Here is a 24,134-nt window from a genome sequence, read left to right as displayed (position 1 = left end):
ACACTTCCAAGTAAATTTATATTTTTTTTCTCTGCTTACATGGTACAAATATCTGTTCTAAGATGTTATCTTCCCTCTGCTAAAACCTCTGTGGGTTAAATCATAGAAGGTTGAAAACCAGAATGCAATCAAACTCTGGATCCGAATGATCCACATGTATCCTGTAATTTATTTTCCAACAAAGCCAATTCTCCCTCATCTTCAGCTGATAATTCTCTGAGACTATCTAAGTCCTGTCACCTTTCAAAGTTTGGAACAAATTAATTATTTCTGGATTTGTTATTCCAATAGTGGGTTGTAGACAGGCAATGCCCCAGTAGTCTGTGAAAGTCATTAAGAATCTGCAGCTAATCTTTCTTAATTTGCACATTTTGGGATTGAATTTTTTCTAGACCCATTTTATATCCTTAGTATTTAATAGAATCTCCTCCTTGTAATTTTTTAGGACCAATTTGTAATTCCCAACAATGCAAAATTTTCTTTAATTCTTCAAACATTTTTTCTAGGGTATCTATTTGAATCTGTTAGTAACATATCATCCATATAATGGTAAACTATAGATTGAGGAAACTGCTTGCATATCATTTCCAATGGCTCACATACCCTATATTGGCGCAGGGTAAGGGTATTTAGCATTTCCTGTGAAAGAGTCAACCAGTAGGGACACATACATTTATCCAAGCACTTGAGAAGCAGAGGCATGGACCTCTGTGAGTTCAAGGCTAACCTGGATACATAAGATTGATCCAAACTAAAAAAGAAAAGAGGCAAGTGGTGGTGGTTCACACTATTAATCTCAGCACTAGAAGTGATAAGGCTGGGTGGAAAGAATAACGCTGGCTGAGGTTTCAGTCTGAAGTTTCATAGAATCAGTATTCAGTCTTAGGACTTGCAGAGATTAGGGTACCCCATTTGGTCTCAGGATTTCATGGAGGTAGGACTAGTGGCTGGGTGCTCTCCTTTCTCTGATAATTCAGCTTTCATTTTTTCAATTCTGACTCCAGGTTTTTATTGTTAAGATCAACTAGAAATCATGCTACAACTGCCTCCTCCTTTCTGCTGCCTGACCATTAGACAGTCAATAGTAGGACATAAACAGTAGGCACACAGCAGTATTGTTTAACCATTGCTCAGACAATAGCACTAGTTAATCATTTTCTAGGGAGTCGAAATGGTTAAAAAATAGCCAGGATGTAGGAATGGCTAACCACCAGAATGGGAGTGCCACTTGTTAGTCACCAGACAGGAAGGTGATATATGATGTTTCCCAACTTCCACTTTAGGGCAGCAGCACCAGAAGATTCAGGACGTGCTTAGGCAGAGGAGTGACAAGCCATGAGTTCCAAACAGCAGTTTGTCAAACTAAACGATGGCCACTTCATTCCTGCCCTGGGTTTTGGCACCTATAAACCCCAAGAGGTAAGAATGCATGATTCTCAGTATTTCCAGGCTAGCTATTCCACATACAAGAAGGCAGATAGTGGGGCTTGGCCTACATCAGGGCTTGATTGAGTCCCAACCTGTTTATTATTCCTGTTAAATGGATGTTGGAGCACTGGCTGCAATTGGTGGCTGTGGGTAGGAGACTAATCTATTTTCCTGATAGGCTGAGTCAGAATTCTGTCAGAATAGGGTCTTATGCATGCTTGCACTTCTGCTTGTGAGCCAGCAGGGAGGAAGGCTTAATGGAGAACAAAGGGAAGGCCTAACTGTCAGAACATTTTTTTTTCTGATGGTGGGTGTTAGTGTTGTGTATGATGGAGCTACAGGGTACATGCCTCAGAGGAATTGGGACATTTACTATAATTTAATCAGGGACTTCAGGGTAGGAAGAATTCTTGTTTATGTTCCCTGGTTTTTCTTGCTGGAGGCTAGGCTCTCTGGTCTTAGCAGAATGTTGCTTTCTTTTTCCCCCTTAGATTTGCTCTTCTGGTCCAGACCTGCCTGTGAATTTAATGTTCTTGTTTGGGGCCTGTCAGCTCTAAGAGTGAACTTGAAATGAAGCTTCTGCCTGTAGTTCCAGGCTTAAAGGGACATATCCATGACCTAACAATTCTGGGTACTATGCTCTTCCTATGTCTATGTTTCTCAGCTGGAAAGCAGAGAAGAAAGTCACCATATTTCCTATCAGTGCTCTTAGTTGCAGTGAGGGCGACTTCTCTGTTTATGTCTACAATCCACAGCATGATAGTTCCTCTCAAGAAAGCAAGATCCATGGAAATCAGTGTGCTAATTCGGGGTGTCTCCCTGTAGTAATGTATGAAACAATTATTTGAGCACTATTTCACTTTGTTTTGGGGCAGCCTTCCGCACCATGCAGTGGATGCTGCACTAGAGCCAAGTAATGTCCCCATGTACAAATTCTGAACTGTAGGAAACTTACTGAAATTTACAATATATCCTTATGATTGGGGGAAGGCAGACCTAGTAACGGTAAGTGTAAATTCTTGGTCTTCATTAATGCATGTTGGGTTTACAGAATGGTGGTCCCCAGAACTGAAACTATCAAGGTATAGTTTCTTAACCTAAAGGGAATTTCTTGTATGTAAATTTCCGGAATCTTTTAAATTCTGGGACAATAGACCACTTGCCTTAACTTCAAATTCATACATATCCTTCCTATTAGATTCATGCATATTTACAAAGATAAATCTGGAGATATATATAGGATTAGTTACTTTTGCAAAGTGACAGAAAGAAAAACGGCCACAGGTCTCAAGGCTCCTGTTAAACCATCAGTGTTGGTACCTCACAGAGTGGTTCTTATTCTTAGCTAAGTCAGAGCCGGTATTCAGAGAAGGAGGTACAATCCAGAATTTCACTCACTGTGTTTTTTTATGAAAGAAAACTGTAGAAATGACTAAAATAATCAAGAGCAGCAGTCTAATTTCCTTTTTTATTCCTTTGTATATTTGTATGACTATATATGTTTGTGTATTTGTGTATGCTAGAGGTCAAAGTCTTCCTCAACTCCTCTTTATTTTTGTGAGGTAGGGTGTCCTACTGAGTCTAGAACTCAGTGATTCAGCTGGAAGGCAATCCAGTGACATCCTGGGATCACCCTGAATTGTTTCCCCAGGCACTGGGATTACACATGTGTGGCACCATGCCACACTTTGCTTTTACCTGAGGGCTGGGGTCTGAACTAAGATTCGGAGAGTTGTTAATAAACACTTTATTGATTGAGATATCTTCTCAGTCCACACCTTAAATTCTGTAATAAAAGAACTGTCATATCTTCATCCAAATCTCACAGTTGAGGCAGTGATTTTAGATTTGTTTCCAGTCAAATCTTTTTGTTTATTTGTTTTTCCAGACAGGGTTTCTCTGCAGCTGTTGGAATCTGTCCTGGAACTAGCTTTTGTAGACCAAGCTGGCCTCGAACTCACAGAGATCCTCCTGCCTCTGCCTCCCGGGTGCTGGGAATAAAGGCATGCACCACCAATTCTTGGCCAGTCAAATCTTTTTAAAGCAAATATCTTTGGAGAAAAGGGCTGACTCCCCAAGTGAATAATACCCAACATGATGTAGGAAATTTATTTTTAATGAGAACATATTCATAGGGTAGATTTTCTTTTTCCTGACAGTATTTAGGTATGTCAGATAAAGATAATATATATGCAGAAAGACAAACAGAGGATACTATTCTCTGTTCAAGGTCCTATTATTAACTTAGCCTTGCTTATTATCTGAGATCTTTGCTTTCTCATCCTTTTTGGGCAGTGTCTTAGTTGGAGTCAAAGAGGAGTGTGTATGTAAATGTGCTTTGTCCCAAGTAGACATTCTTGTGCTCATTTTGCTTAGTAACTCCACTACATGAATGAAGTGTGACTTTCAAGCAAATATTTGAACCCCGTGTGAGCTTGCCATTCACCAGTGCCATGATTGTGTGGGTATAAAGAGGTTCTTGGATATGATAATCTTACTCTTAGTTAGGAAAGAAACTCCAAGAAAATGGATTGTGGCTCCTTGCCTCAAGTGTGGGACAAAAAACAAGCAAACACGGAACCTGTGGAGATGCTTATCTTTCTGTATTATTTATCATATTTCTTCAGTATTCAATCATCTTACAAATAAAACGCAGGAATTCAAAGAGCAGGGGACTAGGCTTTTGCCTTGTGGTCTGAGGATGGACCTTAAAAGAAAAAATTCTTTCATGTCTAGCAAAGTCCCATCTAAGCTCACTCAGAACATGCATCTCTAAATACCTCTTTTTTTTTTTTTGTTCCTGCAGGTTCACAAGAGCAAGTCACTGGAGGCTGCCAACTTAGCTATAGGTGTTGGGTTCCGCCATATTGATACTGCTTATGCATATCAAGTAGAAGAGGAGATAGGACAGGCCATTCAAAGCAATATTAAAGCTGGCGTTATAAAGAGAGAAGACATGTTCATCACTACAAAGGTAGAGTTTTTTATAGCATGCAAGAAAGCAAATTATTGAATTATATATATATAAAGAAGTTAAATTGATATTACTTGATGAGAAGCTGGTTAAAGGTGTCAGTTGTATAAATGGGTGAGAGAAAGTAATGGTAGAGTATAATCTATATGAAATTAACTTAGCTATTAGATGTTATTAGTGGTATGTGTTTTATTTCTTGAGTAACTCCTTTTCATTGTTCAATAAATGAGCTAACAATAACAAAAACATGTAACTGAGTTTACATTGTTATGTATGAGTAACATAAATCCTGTTTTCAAAATGAATGATTACAACTTTCCTTCAAGTAAAAAAATAGTTCAGTATTAGGATAAATAAGTTGCATGTTTGGGCAGTCTATTAAATAATCACAACTTTCATTCTCAACTTCTGTAGCTCTGGTGTACTTGCTTTCGGCCAGAGCTGGTGCAGCCTGCTTTGGAAAAATCACTGAAGAAGCTTCAACTGGACTATGTTGACCTTTACATTATGCACTACCCAGTGCCAATGAAGGTAGTGATTTCTTTGTCAAATGAACATATGTTTTTGTGGGGGCGTGGATATCATTTTTATGAATGGTTGAGGCAAGTTTCTATTATAATTTCATATAAATTTATGATAATAAACATTCGAGTAGGTTCCACAAAGTGCTTACTGGATTATGAAATGAGGTATCCAAGAAATGGCCAGAATCACAGATTAGAAGTAACTTCCAGAAAACATGCCTTTACACATCTTTTACATTTATTTGTGTCACTAGATATTTGCTTGGGTCTTGTCCTTATTTTATTTTATTATTTTATTTTTAGTGGCAAAGGTAGCCAAAGAGAGTTTCAGCTTCAAGGTCTTGGCACATTGTGGCTTCTCTGCATCTTTTCTTATCACAATAAATCTTGCACACAATCCTGATTGGCCATCCTTGGCTCATATGCCTGCCCGTGTGCCGACAGGCATTCATATCTATTATTTATCTTTGGGCAGGATTGATATAAATTCTTGTTGGTGGTCAAGTACATGCAATGACTGTGTTTTCCAGTAAATATGAAACATTTTTTTTAACAAAAGAATGAGTAGACAGAAGAATATAGGTCAACTAGGAAAGCTCAGTTTGTTGTTTAAAAATATTATTTAGATTCAAGAATTGTGTATGTGTGTGTGTATGCCTGTGTTTGTATAAAATAAAAATTTAAGAAAGAGAGGCCATCAATTTGAGAGACAGCAGAAGCATACAGGGGAGGTGTTAGACTGAGGAAAGGGAAGAAGGGAAATGATGTAAGTATAGTATACTTTCAAAAATAAGAAAAAAATTATAAGAAATAAATTTTTTTAATTATTCCTATAGATAACATAAGAGAGTACAGCAAAACAGGTCTCCTAAAGAAAAGTTTTGCAACTCCTCATATCTATGACTTGTAAATGCAGTGTAAAAGATAATGCTTCACTTCCTCTATGTTTGCTTACTGTCTTATTTCCAAGATAGTCCTTATTTTTTGAAAACATTATTTGTTTAATGTGTTTGCATGTTTTATTTGTATGTCTGTGCAGTACTGTCTTTGGAGACCACAAGATGGCACTAGGCCCCATGGTCTTGCTTACAAATTGTTCTGACCAACCATGTAGGTGCTGGCAATTGAACCCAGGTCCTCTGAAAGAGAAGCCAGTGCTTAATCACTAAGCTATCTGTCAGCCTCCTCCAGGATGTTCTTAAAAACATTACTAGAGGTGAGACATGCGTTTTGTGAGATTTCTTTAACAAACACTTCTCTTCCAGCCAGGGGATAGTGATTTTCCAGTAGATGAAAAAGAGAAAGTGGTACTGGACACAGTGGATTTCTGTGCCACGTGGAAGGTGAGTACTTTTCAAAAAGACTATAAATCAAGCAGAGGTAGGGAGAATCAGAGCATTTTCCCATAGGTATAGAAATTGATTCATATGCATACATATTTGCTGGAATAAAAGGGGAGGAATGCATTACTAAAATGTAAGGGAGGAAAAGTGAAGAAGTACTCAGGATAATAGGAAAATGTGTTATTTTGCCACCTTATGTAGTATCATCCTCAATTTACTAATGATGTCACAAAAACTCCTCCTTGGCAGATACCACATTAACCATTATAATCATTATCTTGACTTCTTCATATTTAAGTCTTATGATCACTTGGGCAATTCATTCCTCCCCATCTTTTTTACTGTCTATTATTAAATTTAGGGCCTTTTACACACAGGTAAGTATTCTAATACTGAACTACATGTCTAGCTCTTGACAGTTTTCTTTGTAACTGCTCTAACTTCTCTTTATACTGATGTAGTGAATTGCAAGTATGACACTTTATAACCCCTTTCTCATCACCAGGAATTGGAGAAGTGTAAGGATGCAGGATTGGTCAAGTCTATTGGAGTGTCCAATTTTAACCACAAGCAGTTAGAGAGAATCCTGACTATTCCAGGGCTTAAGTACAAGCCTGTCTGCAATCAGGTGAGGATTCTCATTCCTCCCCATCTCTCATGCTTTTCTTCACCTTGTACTACTGACACTGTTCATTTGTCCTCTGCCCAAGTGATTTTCATTTTGTGGAAAAGAAGATTCTGAGAGCAGTGCCACTGGTTGAAAAGACATGGGGGATTCTAAACTTTATCTTGTAGTCTTAAATATTGATAAGAATGGGGACAGACTATTTAGTAGCTCACTTTTGGAGAATGTATAGATTTAAAGCTGGTCCAGCAGGCAGTAGCTGATGGCAGAGGCATTTATTTCCCCTTGAATTGAGGGTAGTGAGTAGCCATAGGATACTTCGCTGGAAAATTGAGCTAAAAAAAATCACTCTGGTGACAGGAATTATGTGGAGCTTAGATGCATTTTTCTGTCTTACTATTATCCTTCCTCATGATTTTATTAGATTTAAAAGCTGACATTTTTACCCATTGAACTGCCTTGCTGACCACTAGCTCTTTTTTTTTTCCACAAAAACCTGTCCTGACAAAATTTATTAACAGAATCTTTCAAAATTAATTATTTTGGTTTTCAAGAAAAATTGCAATACTTTAACCTTTTAAATTCAAATGTGATATTGCACATAATTTTCTTAGTCTACTTTATTGACTTTAAACACTTTTATTTGTCTTAACTTGAGCATTTGGTATAATCTTATCTCTATCATATTCTTTCACAGGTTGAATGTCATCTGTATTTAAACCAGAGTAAGCTGCTGGATTACTGCAAATCAAAAGACATTGTTCTGGTTGCTTATGGTGCTCTGGGAACCCAACGATATAAAGAATGGTAAGAAGATGAAGCGGATACCTGAAGCACGACTGTCAATTAGCATCACACTACTCAGCTGCTAGGTAGAGAGAGCTGTCTCTAGAAGATCCATGTGAAGCAGAAGCTGGTAGCTCAGGGACTTCTGTGTAGCCCTGGAGTCTTTTTGTGTGTGTGTGTGTGTCTTCTGATTGCTCTAATATAATGCTACGACAAGAGCAACTTCAGGGAGAAAGTGTTGAGTATAGTTCACAATTCCAGGGTATAGAACATAACAGCAGGCAAGACAGGGTGTCAGAAGCTTGAAGCAGGTGGTCCCTTCACATTGCAATCAAGAAGCAGAGAATCACAAATGGGCATTAATAATGTGATTTGTTTTATTTATGCAGTCCATGATCCCTTGCTTGCTCGCACCCATAATTAAAATAGGTTTTCCTATATCAATTATCATAATAAGATAATCTCTCCCAATCATTCTAGAGGGCGATCTTTCTGGTGATCCCAGACTTTATCCAGTTGATAATTTATATATATATATATATATATATATATATATATATATATATATGTGTGTGTGTGTGTGTGTGTGTGTGTGTGTGTGTATATATATATATATATATATATATATATATATATATATATATCCATCATGACTAGTCTAGAAAGCACTCTGGATTTTGTTTTGCAGCACCACAACCAACCCAAATCCTTGGCCTCTTGAACTTATTTCTGTTTCCTACTAGGGTGGATCAGAACTCTCCAGTTCTCTTGCATGATCCAGTTCTTTGTGATGTGGCCAAAAAGAACAAGCGAAGCCCCGCCCTGGTTGCTCTGCGATACCTGCTTCAGCGTGGGGTTGTGCCCCTGGCCCAGAGTTTCAAAGAAAATGAGATGAAAGAGAATTTGCAGGTGATGAGCTCTGTTCCATATGGTTGTTACTTAAAATCTTTTATATGCTTTTGAGTTGTTATGTAGAATCTTCGCATGCTTTCTTCCTTTAAATCTTTGTGAACTTTTTTGAGATGAAACCTATATTTCTAGCATTTTGTGTACATATGAACTTTCAGGTGCATGAGAAATGTTTTGTCTATGACATAATCAGCATGACTTTACAGAGTTAGTGTTGGAAAAGATTTAGATTTTGCTTTGCCTTGTCAGCCAAGTATTGCATACATCGCTTCATGGACCTCTTCTTTATATTCTGAAATGAGGGATCTGGACTGAGTAAATTTGATTCTAGACACTTCTATGGTTTTAATTTTATTTCATTGCATGCTCCGATATTCTAATATATGCTCACATACTGATTAATTGTAAGTTTACGTTTCTCCTTACCAATATTGATTCTTTTCAAAATTTCAAATATACTTTATTATACTATAAAATTTTGATAATTACGAAAGAATGCCAGGTGGTGGTGGCACAACCCTTTAATCCCAGCACTCAGGAGGCAGAGGCAGGCAAATCTCTGTGAGTTCGAGGCCAGCCTGGGCTACATGAGCTAGTTCCAAGACAGGCTCCAAAGCTACAGAGAAACCCTGTCTCGAAAACCAACCAACAAAACAAACAAAAACAAAAAAGAAAAAAAATGATTACTAAAGAAACAATTCTTAATTAGAATTTTATTTTGAATAACATTTATTTACCTTAGTGTTCTTCAGTTTAAAAGTTTGCTGTACTTTAGCCTGAACTCAGTGTGAAAATAATCAGTCTATGCTAAGTTGCTTCACATTTATTTAAGGAACAATTGTGCATTTTTCAGGGCAATGATGCCTTTTAAGCTCAGTAGACTGATTGAGCTTTTCCTCAGTTCCATATAGGTTTCATAAAACTGACAAATTTTCCATGTTTTACCTCTACATTTAGCGTTGTCTGAGTTTCTGTCCTGCCCGGTTCCCACAATCGTTAAGTCCTGAAGAAATCACACAGAGGTCTACATTAACTATAATCTGATTGGCCCATTAGCTTAGGCTTCTTATTAATTCTTATAACTTATATTAGCCCATTATTCTTGTCTATGTTTTATTTCACGTGGCTTGGTACCTTTTTCGGTGAGGCAGTTAGATGTTGCTTGCTCTGTGTCTGGGTCAGGAATACAGACCAAGCTTTTCTCTTCCCGGAATTCTCCTGTTGTCACTGACTTGCCTCTACTTCCTGTCTGGTTGTTCAACCTATTCTTCCTGCCTGGCTATTGGCAAATCAGCATTTATTTAAAATATAATTGACTGGATAAGATCATTGCTCCACAGCACTTAATCCTCTTTAAAAAAAAAAAAAAAAACAAGAACTCTGAATCTAATATCCTTTGTTTAGTTTTTCTCCTGACCATTAGCCATAACAACTTTTAACCAACGTTCTAAACAAAAGAAAATATCTATACTCCATTTTTGGGAATGTGGGCATAGTTTTCCATGCTACTTCCTGCTGTTTGGGGGCGCCAATAATCTTATGGGGACCTAAAGAAAATTTAGAATTATGATCAAGTTCTGACTGGAGTTTCCTGTGAGGTTTATTCATCTCAACCAGCAGTCTTAAATCTCTTCTGGATGTAGAACTCAGACATCTGGGCTATCTCTTTCTATTGGAGATTTCTAGGGTGGTCTTCCTTGATCAATCCTTATTTTTCTTAACTCAGAATAAATCCATAGCCTCTCATTTTCTGTGGAAACAAAAGCAAAACCTCTTCTCCAAAGTATCATATTTTTTTACTTCAATTTTGAAGTCAAGGTATTTCAAAATATTTATCTTGGATTCATTTAGCAGCATTTATAAACAAATATATTTTGGCAGCTGTTGCTCCTTCTTCAGCATTCAAACAATTCAAAGAGAATATAATAACATACAGTATACAGACTCTCTGTGTATTCTTCATCTTTACGTGGCTTTATTTTAACCTTTATTTCTTTTATTTTTACTTTTAATTTTTGGCTTTTTGAGGCAAGTTCTCTATGTATCTTTGGCTGTCCTGGAACTCCCTCTGTAGATCAGGCTATCTGTGAACTCACAGAGATCCACCTGCTTCTGCCTCTCAAGTGCTGGGATTAAAGTTGTGTGCCACTACACCTTGAACATAGAGGTCAGTCTACCTCTGCCCCCAAGTATTGGGACTAAAGGTGTGTGCCACCACACCCAACTATTCTCCTTTTTTAATTTAAGGACTTTAACCTTTAGCCTGCATATATTTTTAATATACTGTAAACCATTTAGAGGTTTTCTTTATCTTTGACTCTCTCTTTACTGTATATCTCTCTTTTTCTAACAACATGAGTATTTAATTTGCTAAGTGATATGGCTAAGGTTAAAGTCATGGCTTTATCCAGCCATGATCCTTGACCTTTTGAGATTTCAGGCTCATGGCAGAGGTACCTGCCAGAGCCATATTTATTGCCAAAACTCTATGACACTTAAAGTTCCCTGGCATCAAGCAATCTTTAGCAGTCTGCTAACAAATCACACTCAAATGCTCTGTAGCCAGACCTCCTGTCTGAAAGCGTCAGAGTTTGTGCTGGCAGGATTGCCAAGAAAGCCAACATTTTAAAATGGCATGGCTTTTTTTACTGCTATGACTGCAAACGAAAAAGCATGCAGTCAGCTTGTCATCAACACCATTTAAGTATTTTGTGGTAGGACCTCGTAAAAGAACTGCAAGGTTTTACAGCTAAAGCTAAGTCAGGAAGCCTCTCTTAAATGAGAGTGTTTGCCACTAGCAACCAGAGCCCACCTGAGAAAATGCTGCTATCAATAAGCTGTGATGAACTCTACCCTTTTCTGTCTAGACTGACATCCCAAACTCTCTCAGGCTTTATGTGGATGCAGTTGTTCACACGTTTAGCAAAAATCATTTTGAAGTTAAAGTGTCTCAAATTATAGAATTTGGACAAATCTTTACATACATTATGTTCAAAGAGCAATTGTTTACATTTTAATGATTCATTGATGGATTATAAAGTGTAACTCTCCATGCAAATTGCTGCTTGTTTGATGTATTTCAAAATTTTTTCTCTAGATTTCTTGGAAACTACTTACATGCTGCTGTGGTCTTTAATGTGATGTTAAATGTATTGTTTTTGTTTGATTATTTCTTTTTGTTTTTTTCTCAAATGACTATGAAATTTCTTTTTGGCTATAGCATTGTACAAATTTAATATATCTCAAAACAGTTTTCTTTCATTATTACTTGCTATTTATTAACCATGAATGCTTTAGTAAACAATGTTCACCATTTTTAGGTGCATACATACTAACCACATTGCTTTTGAGGCATAAACTCTGATTCATTCAAATGCTAAAACCCTTGTATTTTCCTTAAGGTTTTTGAATTCCAGTTGTCTCCTGAGGATATGAAAACCCTAGATGGCCTGAACAAAAATTTTCGATATCTTGCAGCTGAGTTGTAAGTAATGTTGATAAACACTTCATCTCAGTTTATTTCATGTCCAAGTCTCTGCCTCCCTCTTACATCCATGATGATTCAGACACCAAATATCCTAGTTTTCTGTATCGTTTCCCATGGAGATTGTTAATACAACATTTATTTCTGCATTTTTGAAAATGTGAATTTGTCATTTTCAAACATGGAGGTTTTGAATTAAGTAAAAAAGAAAACCTTTAGAGAAAAGCACTACTGCATGGGAGAATTAATAACTAGTTAATGATCTTTAGTTTTCTTTCCTGCTCTATAGTTAAAAAATTTGATACTACAAATAGGTTATAAATTACAAAAACTGCATAGGTACTTATAGGTGCACCATCTATCTATCTATCTATCTATCTATCTATCTATCTATCTATCTATCGATCTATCTTCTATTTATCTATCATTTATCTATATCTTCTCTTTTTGGAATTTTATTTCTCAATATTAATAAATATGATAAGGTTTTAAGGAGGTTTAGAAAAATCTACAATACCATGTAAATTGGTATATATATTAGCATTATTAAGATTTTTGTTAGTATACAGCAGAATAAAGTCAATGAAATTGTACAACTCAATGAGAGAATCATTGTTGTAAATAATGGGTTATTCTTGTCACACCTTAATAATTAATTATTTTTATCAATGCATATTTTGAAATGTTATTTATATAGAGAAGTCTACTAATTATACAGTTAGCTGCTTGAATGGGAGACCATCTTATTAATTCTCTAACTGAACCTAATACATTGCTTTTTAATTGATTGACAGTGAGTGAATAGTTAATAAATTACTAATAATTAAATGGAAGTGAAAATAGTAGACATAAATGATATTTTAATGCATATTAAGATATTTTCATGTTGATCATTGTGTACTTGATCTAAGATGATATAACTTTCTCCTTTCTCAGGAGACTAATGTTAGGAAGGATTTTAGCTCTTCATTGATTGATTCATAGATGAAGCTAAGGGAGATGAATATTAGTTAACACAGGTCTTTGCATATTCTATTCTAGGCTAAGGGACATAATTGGAAAATAATTTATAAATTATATTTTTAAAACATTTCTTATACATGCTTGTAAATGACTGCAAGAATATCACCTTCTACAACTCATCAGGGAGCAAAATGATTGACTTTCACCTTGATGGTGTCTTCCTAGATGTCACAATTTACATTGTAGAAATTGATCAAACAGTGTGTATTTGTTTTTATTTCCTATTTTAGTTTTGCTGACCACACTGAATAACCATTTTCTGAGAAATATTGACACGGGGAGGGGGGCTGGCATTCATTCCAGGATCTATCCAAGATGCATGAACTTGCCTTTTGGAGTCCATTCTCTATGATGGGATACCTTGCTCAGCCTTGATATGAGGGCTTGGGGGAGGGGCTTGGTCCTGCCTCAAGTTGCTATGCCAGGCCTTGTTGACTCCCAAAGTAAGGCCTTAACCCCCCTGAGGAGTGGATGGGAAATGGCAATGAGGGTAGGTGAGAGACAGGACAAAGGGAGGGATTGGAAGAATAACCGGGGTTGGTATGCAAAATGAAATGTAATGTTAATTAAAATTTTTAAAAAATTAAAAATATTAAAATAATGAATAAAAATTAAGCATCAGAACCAATAAAGAAAGAAAGAGAAGAAAAAATACATGGATACTTAGATTTGAGTATCATTGCCAAAATTGTAATTACTTACATATAAGGGTTTTTGTTTGTTTGCTTGTTTGTTTTTATTTTGAGAGAACATAAAGATTTGGATATGTTTCAAATAACATGCAACTAAAAATAAAATATTTTGTTCTCTGTAATAAAGAAATGGATCTCAACAACAATAATAAAAAGAATATCACCTTATGCAACTAATCAGGGAATAAAACAATTAACTTTTCCTCGATAGTGACTTCTTAAATGTCACAGTTTACATTGTAAAGATGAATCAAACAGTGCATGTTTGCTTTTATTTCCTATTTCAGTTTGATCGGCCACCCTGAATATCCATTTTCAGAGGAATATTAATGTGGGGACCTAGTCATGACTGCCTGAAGTCACTGCGGGCAGTGATGTTGGTGATGTGACTCAGATGCTGTTTGGAGGATGCCTCATTTCCGGTCAACCTAAACTGCTTCTTACCAACTCTCACATTCAACTGAAGCTGGAGTTGAATTAAAAAGGGATTTAATTTGAATAAAATTTAATTTACGTTGAATAAAAGGGATTTAATTTTCATGATGCCTCAAAATAAATATAACATTTTCTTCTCAAAAGATACATTTGTTTCTTTTTTAATGAATCATTATGGCACAAAACTGGTTTTGTTGGAAGTCTGTGGATGGTGTTTGGAAATGATGATTTCCATTTTATAAACCTTTCAGACTTGGGGTAGGTGGTTGTTCCAGACCAAAGAATGACTGTTAGCAGTTGTCTATAAGTCAAAGGTCCTCTAGCCCTAAGTCAACAAGAAAACCCTGCACACATTCTGTGCTTGTCAGTCTGGAAGATGAGACACACATAGGAAGTTTGACCAACAATTCCCAGGCTCTGTCTAGTTGTTAAGCATTAGGGTCTTGGAACTGGAGAGCGAAGCATTTCTGAAATAGGTTAGGCTAAAGAGGGGACATGAGAACCAGCCTAGTAGGACCTTTAAACTCAGGATGGGAGACTTCAGTTGATCATAGGTTTTCCTAGAAATAATGACAAGTTTGCTTTTTTCAGAACTTTTTTAAATTTTTTTCCTTCCTTTCGTTTTTTTTTAAAATATAATCACATCTTGAAAGCAAAAGGAAGTTTTCACAAATTTAATCCATTGAAATGGCAGAGAGTTATTCCTAGAACTATTTTTTAAAAATAAAAACAGAACCAACTTTAATTTTAATACATTAGAAATACTTATCAAAATTGTGATGCATTGATAAATGTGATCTATGAATGCCTGAAAATGTAGTGTGTAAAGATGTTAACACTATGTTGGACAAGCAAACACCAAGCTTTCCAATGGAAACATGATAGGCTCTGCTAAGTGGTCGGCTATCTACAGAAACCAAGCAAAGAGGCAACAGTCAGTAACAACAGGATCCCCAAATAGGTAGTTTTACTGTGTTTTATAGCTCACACTGGGAAGAACTGCCTGCCTGGTACCATGTTGTCTCGGCATGTAGGTGGCATCAACAGTTACCATTTAATTTTTAATTCAAAACAGTTGTAGCAACTGATCATATAGGTCACAATATACCACATATGTGATTTTTATTTCATATTTCCATTCTCACATGAAGCCTAACTTCATAAATAGCAGTTGGCATTAGCTAGCAAGTTTCCCACAGAATCTTTATGTACCATAAAAGATAAATTTTGTTTTCTTTGCATTTGAACAACTGATTAAATGATAACAAATAGCCTTTTCTCAATGCTTAGAAAGTTGACCAGAATTTAATAGTTTAGGATAGAATTGAGTACTTTTTAATATACCCTTACCTTTTCCATATTAATTCTTACTTACTATTGTTCAATATGTCTTTTAAAAACTATTTTTATTTTGTGTTAAGTGTGTTTGTCTGCATGTATGTCTGTGTACCACATGAATGTCTGGTGTTTAGGGAGACAAGAAGATGGTAATCTTTGTTTAGACCTAGAATTACAAAGGCTTGTAATTCCATCATGTGTGTGCTAGGAATCTACCATAAGTCCTTTGGAAAAGAAACAATTAGTCCTAACTTCTGGACCATCTCTCCTGCCTTTGTTACTCAATATTTTGTTCTTCATTTAGATTCAAAGAGACCTTTAATCTCAAATGTTCAGAAATTCTAGGTGTTTTGGGATGTGTGGAAAAAATGCAGTGGCAGATGAGTGTGTCAAAGAGGAATTTTTGCCTTCCCTTGCAGTTGAAAAAAAGTTGGAAACAAAGGTTGTACCCATGACCATAAAGTAAAATAAAATTATGAATAACAGATGATAGAGAGAATGATCAGAATCTACTCACTTGTTCCTGAACTCATGATTTAGATTAATTTGAACTCTTAGACTTACATGGGAACTTATCAGTGTGAGTACATGGAACATAATTCTACATTAGACAGTTCAATAGCTTGATAAAACATGAAAAATAATGTTTAATGACCAGATGATCACCAAGGCCTTGGTCTTGATCTCTGAGGCACTAAATTTAACCTTTGATGCAAAAATGAATCAATGTGGAAATAGTAAAATTATGAATGGTCACAACCAAAGAGAGAGCTGTGTTTATGGATGGAGTTTTATGTATATGAATGGCAATATACACACAAATAAATGCTGTTTTATTAGTTCTTATATATTAAAAAATTCTCACTATATTGTATATATAATATTTCACCCATAAATTCAGTTCAGATGTGACACAGTTTTAGGCACAAGGGAAGACCTAAGAGTTTATACTATAAGATTACAAGAATTTTGATTGTTTACACAAACTTTTTATATAATAAAGATCTTTACTTACAGGCATAACAGTTTTTATGTTGCAATCTTATTTAATCTTTGTTTAAATTTGCTTCTAAGTTTTCCCTATATTCCCAAGACTCTAAAAAGAGGAGCATTTACCAATGTAGATTGTGAGTAGGAGGTAGCAACCTTGAAATTGTCATCCTTGGAGCACAGTAGTTCTTTTATTTGTGCCCAGAGCCTTCAAACAGATATGTGGGTGTATAGTACAATGTCCATGTAGATCAACAGGGTGCCAGGATTTAAAAGAATCTCCTCTGCAGAGATATTGATAATTGAGGCAGTGTCCAGTAGTCCATCCAAATGGCACTCAGAAGTTATCATGATCTATATTTGCATTGATGAGAGAAGGTTAGATGCGTTTACAAAGACGAGGAACATGAAAAAAAAAAACCCAGAAAGACACTGAGTTTGTGGTATTGAGTAAGTGAAGTTGAAATAAATTTAAGAGTGTTGTTTTCTGCTTGTTATATTCCATTCTATTCCCATAGTTTAAGGTATAGCTTTATCTTCTAAACACACACACACACACACACACACACACACACGCACACATACACACACACACACACACTTCTCCTTTCATTTCTCCAAGCCCTCCTATATAGTCCTCTCTGGTCTCTTTACAATTCATGGCCTTTTAAAAATTAATTATAGTTATACACATACATGTATATTTGTAAATACATAAATACATTTCTCTGAGTCTGTAGAAAGTTCCTTATTGCTTCAGGGACTGACCATTTGGTACAGCATACCAAGTAGACTATGTCTCCTGCTCTCAGCTCTCCTCAGTTGCTTTAAAAGAGCTGTTCTTAGAATTGAAACTATAAAATTTTCTTACAATGACTGTTTTAAAAGCACATGGGACATAAGTAACTACACTACAAACTTTCAGAAATAAAGACTGCTTAAAAATTCAAATCTTTCCATTTTTTATTACATATGTCATATACCATACGACAGTGTGGGTGCTAACATATTCCCCACTCTTTGAGAAAAATTCAATAAAAGTCCTAGTCCCTTTTTAAACATTCTTCATTAATATGAAGTTTGTATGCTCCACATACAATTATTTTAAGGTATTTTGACACCAATATTTCAAATTCTATTTAAGTCCTCTAAAATTTATAGCCACAAAGTGCTTCTAAACTCCTTTTCAATGAATAATTTTGAGTAAGATCTAATACTAAATGAAATAGTCTCTGTATTTTGACTATATTCAAAGATCCTCATAGTTGTATGACAGGTGAAAGACATAATGAGTCCTAAGGTCCTGTTTGTACCTTTGGCATATGATTTCCAACAGTGGTTAATCATTCTACATCTAATCAGTACACTGCTACACGGTCCTTTTTACTGCACAGTGCTCTTACTACACTGTCATGATTCAGCAAAACTCTTACAAAGCAAAATGTATCTGTTAAAGAGAAAGTTGATATGATTCTTTTCTTTTCAATTTGCAATTTAGCCTCTTAAGAGTCAAAAATTGGGAAACAATCAATTGTCCTGTTTTTAATGTTGTTTCTCTCTGTGTTACTGTGGGCATAGTATAAGACATCTGACTGTTTCAAGGAATGTCTGATTAGAAAGAGACTTCATGTGCTTGGGTGATGGCTCAGTGGGTAAAGTGCTTGATGTGTAAGTATAAGATCTGAGTTTTGACCACTGGAATTCCTGTAAAACCTGTATGGTAGCCTGTATCTGTATTCCCCATGTCTCTATAGTGGGATAAGAGACAGACATGGGAGAGTGAGTCCTTGGATGTCTGTGGGTGAGCCAGTCTGGCATACTCACTCAGCAGAAAACAGCAAAAGATCTCTCTCAACCAAGGCAGAAGTTAAGGAGCAAGGACTCTTGAGGTTGTCCTTCGATCTCCATGCTGAGGCATGTGTGTACCCACAGTTACACACATGTTCATGAATATATTATGCATGCTCTGACACAAGCTCTCCTATCCACATGCAAAGATAGGACAAGAGTTTCACAGTGATGACAAAATTCACCAAGAATGTAGGGGCTAATGTATCCTGGTCTAAAAATAGTAACTTATCCAAGAATACATATATTGCATAGTTTATTATGATTGAAAGATTCTAAAAAAGTCATATTAAAAGATAAGCTTCTTTATAATGATATATTTAAAATTTTAACTCATGTAAAATAAACGGTTTGTTTCAAACTCAGTGTTACATTGGTGGACTACCGCTTTAACCTCAGTTCTCCCCATGTCATTGGTTTAACACAGAAACAGTTTTCGCTGAAATGATTTATGTTATTATTGTGTTTGGGAATGAGAAAAAAGAAACAGCATTTGTTTAACTAAAAGAGTGAGAGGAGATAAATTTCACATGTCAGCTTGTGGATATATGAAGCAAGAGTATTGGTGTTGGTGTTGCAAGATCCAAGGGTAATGGATGTAAAGTGAGTGGGGACTCAATTGTTTTGTCCAGTCACCTGCTTCTGGGTCACAGTTTCTTCACACTAGAACTAGTCCATGAACAGGAGACAAGGTGGTTAGGGCTTGGTCTGCCTCAGGGTCTGATCACGTCATCACCTATTGAATATTCTCGGTACCATCTATCCTATTTCAGGTTATTTTCCAGCTTTGCAGAAAAATACACTTATCCTGTGTTTACTATTGCTTGTCATCTTTCTGGTTTTGATATTGATTGCAATAGGATGATGGTAAATTCTCTATTTATATGGAGTCAGAAAAGATTTCTTTTTTTTTCCAATAAGGTCATATTAAGAGGAATTAATCTTCTAAATGGTAATGAAGATAAGACACATGAGTAGTACTGCATTTTGTGGAGTAGCCCCAAAATCTCTCGCTAGATGCTGGACATGGGCTAAGCGGACTCACTTGTTTCTCTCTGTGTTGGCTTTCAGTGGTAAAGTTGGTCCTCGGAAATGACATGACCAAAGTGAAGAGTTATCTGGATGTGGCAAAAAATTTTATTTAGCTATTTTACACAGAACAATTAGTTATGTGCTAAAGGGAAAGTTTTATAAACTTTGAATTTACATTTTTGTTAGATAAAGACATAAGAGAAAACGTAATATTTGTCTTTCTTTCTCCCATTGTCCTCTCTGGTCCCTTCTCTTTAAATATCTTTCTCTACAAGATACTCCTTAGTCTCTTTTATATGATATGATACGTTAGATAATTGGTTCACTTATTAGAAATCAAAATTCTGCATACAGGAGAAAGCAAGTATGTTTGTTTATCTGAGTCTGTCTTATGTGCTTAATATGGCAATCTCAGTTTCATCTATTTTCCTGCAGGTTTTGTACTTTATTCCCTCTTTACGACCCAATAAAATTCCACTGTGTATATATACCAATGTCCTCTTCAATTCATTCATCAGTTCATCAAGAAATCACTATGGGTGTGCAAGTGCTTCTGTGGAATGCTGACTCAAGGTTACTTCAGTATACAGAGGGGGTGAATTTGAGGGATCATATGGTTGATCAATTTTTATTTATTTATTTTTAATCTCCGTACTGAACTAGAAATGAACTGCAGTAGCTCACAATTGCAATAGTTGGGTATAAGGTTCCCCTGATGCTTGTCAGCATTTTTAGTACCCATTTTCCATGGGGTCAGAGGGAATTTCAGTGCAGTTTGGATTTTCATGTCTTTAATGCATAGAGATGGTAAATACATTTTTTAATAAATTTATCAGGAATTTGTGTTCATTCTTTAAAATCTATTTGGTCAGTTCTATTTCTCTTTCATTAGATACTGTTTGGTATTTAATTTAATGAACTTTTAAATTTTCTGCACCTGAATTGTCTATCAGATGTATACGTGGGGAAGATTTTCTCCCTTTCTGTTAGCCACCCCATTACTCTGCCAGTTATCTCCCTTGCTATGAAGAACTTTTTAAATGTCATCCAATTCCATTTGTCCGTTCTCACCTCATTTTCTAGGCTCTTTGAATCCTTGAGCCCTTACCTTAATTACTTACTGAAAAGCTTCCCTATGGTTTCTCTATGTAGCAAGTATTAAGGATCTCCCGGAGTGCTGGCTTAGTGGTCATGAATTTAATTTTTACTGGTCTTTGAAAATTTTGTTTTCTCTTGGTTGGGCACGATTGGCTTCAAAGAAATAGTTCTCATACTCCTCTGGATTTACGGTTTCTTCTCATAGGTCTGATGTTATTCTGATGGTTTGGCCTATAAACGTGAAATGGCAACTTTCCGTTGCAGCTTTTACATTTGTTGTCTTGGCATCTCAATTACAGTGTGTCATGGTCAGGTTCCTGCCTGTTTATGTCTACTGGAGATTTATATGTCTCTTGTGCTTAAATGTTCTAGATTTGAATAATTTTCTTTTATAACTTCATTGAGTAGATTTTCTGTGCCTTTACTGCTGATCTCAGTTCCTTCTGTCTAATGCAGTCTTAGTTTTGTTCTCTTAATTTCTGGAATGTTACCATCACTGTTGTTTCTCTTCTTCATTTGTATCTGAATGTAGCATTTTCACAACTTTGTCTTCAATCTCTGATATTCTATTTTAAGATTAATATTACAAGTTTTTGTGGATTTGGACTGTGTATTTTATTTTATTACGGCATTTCAATTTGCTTTTATTCTCAAAGTTTGTTTCCAGCTGGAATTTATCCATATTACTGATTTTCCTTCTACACTACTGATACATTTTTTCTTTGTTAGGCAGTTTAATAAGTTCATTATTTTTGGATTCATCAGTGGAGGTTTTATAATGTTTTGGGGGTATCATGTTGTCTTTTGCTTTTGTTTTGGTGTATGTTCCTGTGTTTCTGAGTGTTGAGTATTTTGTTTTATTAGGACATCTTTTTAGTGAGCAGTCTGCCTTAAGAACTCAATCCTTACTACCGTCATGAGCATAAAAATCAAGCTACTGTCACGAAATAACACTAACTAAACACAATATAGAAACACTAAAAACCAACTAATGACTATAACATCAAAAACAATGGCCATGGACAACAAAATTTGAAAAAACATATGGGATTGATATTATTTAGAGTAAAAGTATATGCAGTAAGTCAATGGAATAAGTGAAAATGTACAAAAGAGAGAAATAGAAATGTTAGTTACTGTTTACTAAAGGAAAAATTAAAGATTATAGAAAAATATCATAAGGATGTTGCCCAAAGGGTGAGAGATATATAACTGATTAACAAAAATGTGTAAGAAATATAAATAAACCTAAGGAGAATGAAAAAAACATAAACATTCTTTTTAAAAAACAAAATAAATTAAAATACTACTAATATATAGTAATAAGATAAAGAGAGAAATGAATTAGAAAAGACAAAGCTTTAGTGCTCTTTCTGACCCCTCTAAATTTGTATTTGGCCGGGTGGAGGGGTGGGGGTCACTTTAAGCTGGACTCTCTTGCTTGTCCTACCAGTTACACTTTGTTTTTCAGCCAGCTAAGTGTGACATGCCTACCAGTACTTTTCCACTTCTTTTCTTTGTGGATGAGGAGCTGCCTCTCTTTGCTACACTTAACATTGCAGCATGGGGCCTGGCATATTCTTTCCCATTCTCAGGCTTCCCTAGCTTGTACACTTCAGGAATGACTAATATTCTTGCCAGAATGTACGACTGGATTCAAGGCTTTCAGGAGCTGTGAGCTTACCCTTCAGCAAGACTGTCAGTCTCTTTTCTCTGACAAGGAGGCTTAGCTAAGTCTTATGCATCTTCTCTTTGACTAGGATTTGCTAAGACAAAATGAGTACTTACAACAGTGAGGACCTTATCTTATGACTTCCTGTGGGTCCCATATTTCAGTTACCTGTGTTTGTTAGGTATCTTGTTACCCTACCACTTGCTATGTGACTGTCAATGTCTTTCCAATCTTTCTCCCATGGAAAGACAGTATAAACTTCAATGTCACACTCTCCTTGTTCCCATGTCATATGTAGTGACTTCTGATTACTGTATTAGACTGGGAGTTTCAGACTTTCGTATCCAAGATATGCTATTCTTTTTACGAAATGGAAGAAACTGACATCTATATATGACATCTGCAATTAGTCTGGCAAATAAACATGAGTTTGTATAAGTATCTAGTAAACAAGTAAGAAGTCAAAATTTCAATTGCAGACACAGTTGGAAACCCCACGTGTTATTTGCAGAATAATAGCAGAATATTTTGACTTAAAACATCAAATTTTATTTAGTTCTTACTTCTTTATTTGAATATCAAATTCTAAAGAAGATAAATGATGGTTTGAAGAGGAAATAGCATATATATGTATATATAAAATATTTTAATATATTATGTTTGGCACTTTACCTTTATCTTATAGTTAAAATCTCATATTAATTATATTCAATATGCCATGTTAATATAACATATAAAATAAAATGTACATGAATTTATATAATATGTATTCTATATATAAAATGTTATAAAAATTCTCAATAACACAGAAGTTTAATGCAGTTAAGCTATGGGTGGCTTATAAAGAATAAAACACATAGGAGTACATTTATATGTATTAGGTTGTTTATAATCAAAATATATATTTTTCCTATTCTTTATAATCAAAACGAATTGACATTCTTAGAAATTGCCCTATTTATACAAAAGTTCTTAAAACAAAATCGCAAGTTTAAAATATTTATGTTCTATTATAATAGAAGCTTAAATTTTTTTTTGTTAAAATTTTCCCACACATAAAACGTTTAAGGGCATTTAAATTTCTGTTTGGGCTGAAACCTTTTTAAAGCCCATTTTTGTAGCTCTGTTTAAATGGAGCTATTATACAAGTGAGTTGCACTTGTGTATGAGGCAAAGAAAACTTATTAATGGTCGTTGATGTTGTTTTAAGGAGAAACTTTTAAGAAATGTAAGATTTCAAAGATTTTAAATTTATCTCCAAAACAAATGAATATATAACTGGATGAAAAATAAACACCATTGCATAGTTATAGCGTACACTTTTACCTAATTTTTTGTATACTTATTGTAGTCTATGATTCAAGGCTGCAAAACTTGAAAGGTTTTTGAGTGGTGTCATCCACCAAAATTTATTAAGAATCACTTTTCAAGGCGCACATGTCTGTTTTATCCAACACCACTATCTGAGTGTCCCAGCTGGGTTCTGAATTGTCCCAGCTGAAATGACCACTCCCGTGGTGTGCAGTATGTACAACTATGTACTGTGTCAAGATGTGGTGCCTTGTGGGTCCAATTCCCCCTGAAAGATGTTCTATTACATCATAAATCTTTCTCCTGGGGACCATTTTGTCTTCTGGCTGTCCTGTAACCACAGCCGTTTTTTTCTCCATGTTTAACATTTCTAGGGATAACCTAATTTCTTGAAGTCTGTTGTTTCAATAGTCTGATAGCCCAGGAAGGACAAAAGCATCTTTGTAGAATATCCTAGTTTCTTCAAGCCTGTAATAATAGCTCATTGTTTCTTGTGTTGTGTGAAGTAGAAGCTTCATCATAGCAAAAAGCTTTGCAAATTAAGCACACATAGGCTCAGGCATGAGGTTAGCTCTGGGAAGGACTGGCCCATGCCTGCAACCAAAAACAGAAAATAAATTAC

General features: G+C 35.5%; 1 protein-coding gene across 1 annotated transcript; it reads left to right on the top strand.

Moving 5' to 3' along the window:
• The first annotated feature begins 1,263 nt into the window (after window positions 1-1,263).
• Window positions 1,264-14,364, top strand: LOC121432553 (aldo-keto reductase family 1 member C13-like). The gene is made up of 9 exons (XM_041630555.1): window positions 1,264-1,419; window positions 4,235-4,402; window positions 4,817-4,933; window positions 6,192-6,269; window positions 6,775-6,897; window positions 7,592-7,701; window positions 8,424-8,589; window positions 11,991-12,073; window positions 14,076-14,364. The coding sequence occupies exons 1-9, from the start codon at window positions 1,336-1,338 to the stop codon at window positions 14,116-14,118; spliced, it is 972 nt and encodes a 323-aa protein (XP_041486489.1). The 5' UTR covers window positions 1,264-1,335; the 3' UTR covers window positions 14,119-14,364.
• The last annotated feature ends 9,770 nt before the right edge of the window (window positions 14,365-24,134 follow it).

The sequence above is a fragment of the Microtus oregoni genome, unplaced genomic scaffold (genome assembly GCF_018167655.1).
Source record: "Microtus oregoni isolate MIOR12 unplaced genomic scaffold, Mior012 000035F_ref0000213, whole genome shotgun sequence".
NCBI lineage: Eukaryota > Metazoa > Chordata > Mammalia > Rodentia > Cricetidae > Microtus > Microtus oregoni.
The sequence above is the reverse complement of the archived record's forward strand: the minus strand, read 5'-3'. Positions and strand labels throughout refer to the sequence as shown.

Bases quoted from the DNA above. Each gene is read 5' to 3' on its own strand.
- LOC121432553 (XM_041630555.1), top strand. From the start codon at position 1,336: ATGAGTTCCAAACAGCAGTTTGTCAAACTAAACGATGGCCACTTCATT. The intron at 4,403-4,816 runs GTAGAGTTTTTT...CAACTTCTGTAG, and splicing joins ACATGTTCATCACTACAAAG to CTCTGGTGTACTTGCTTTCG. The intron at 4,934-6,191 runs GTAGTGATTTCT...CTTCTCTTCCAG, and splicing joins ACTACCCAGTGCCAATGAAG to CCAGGGGATAGTGATTTTCC.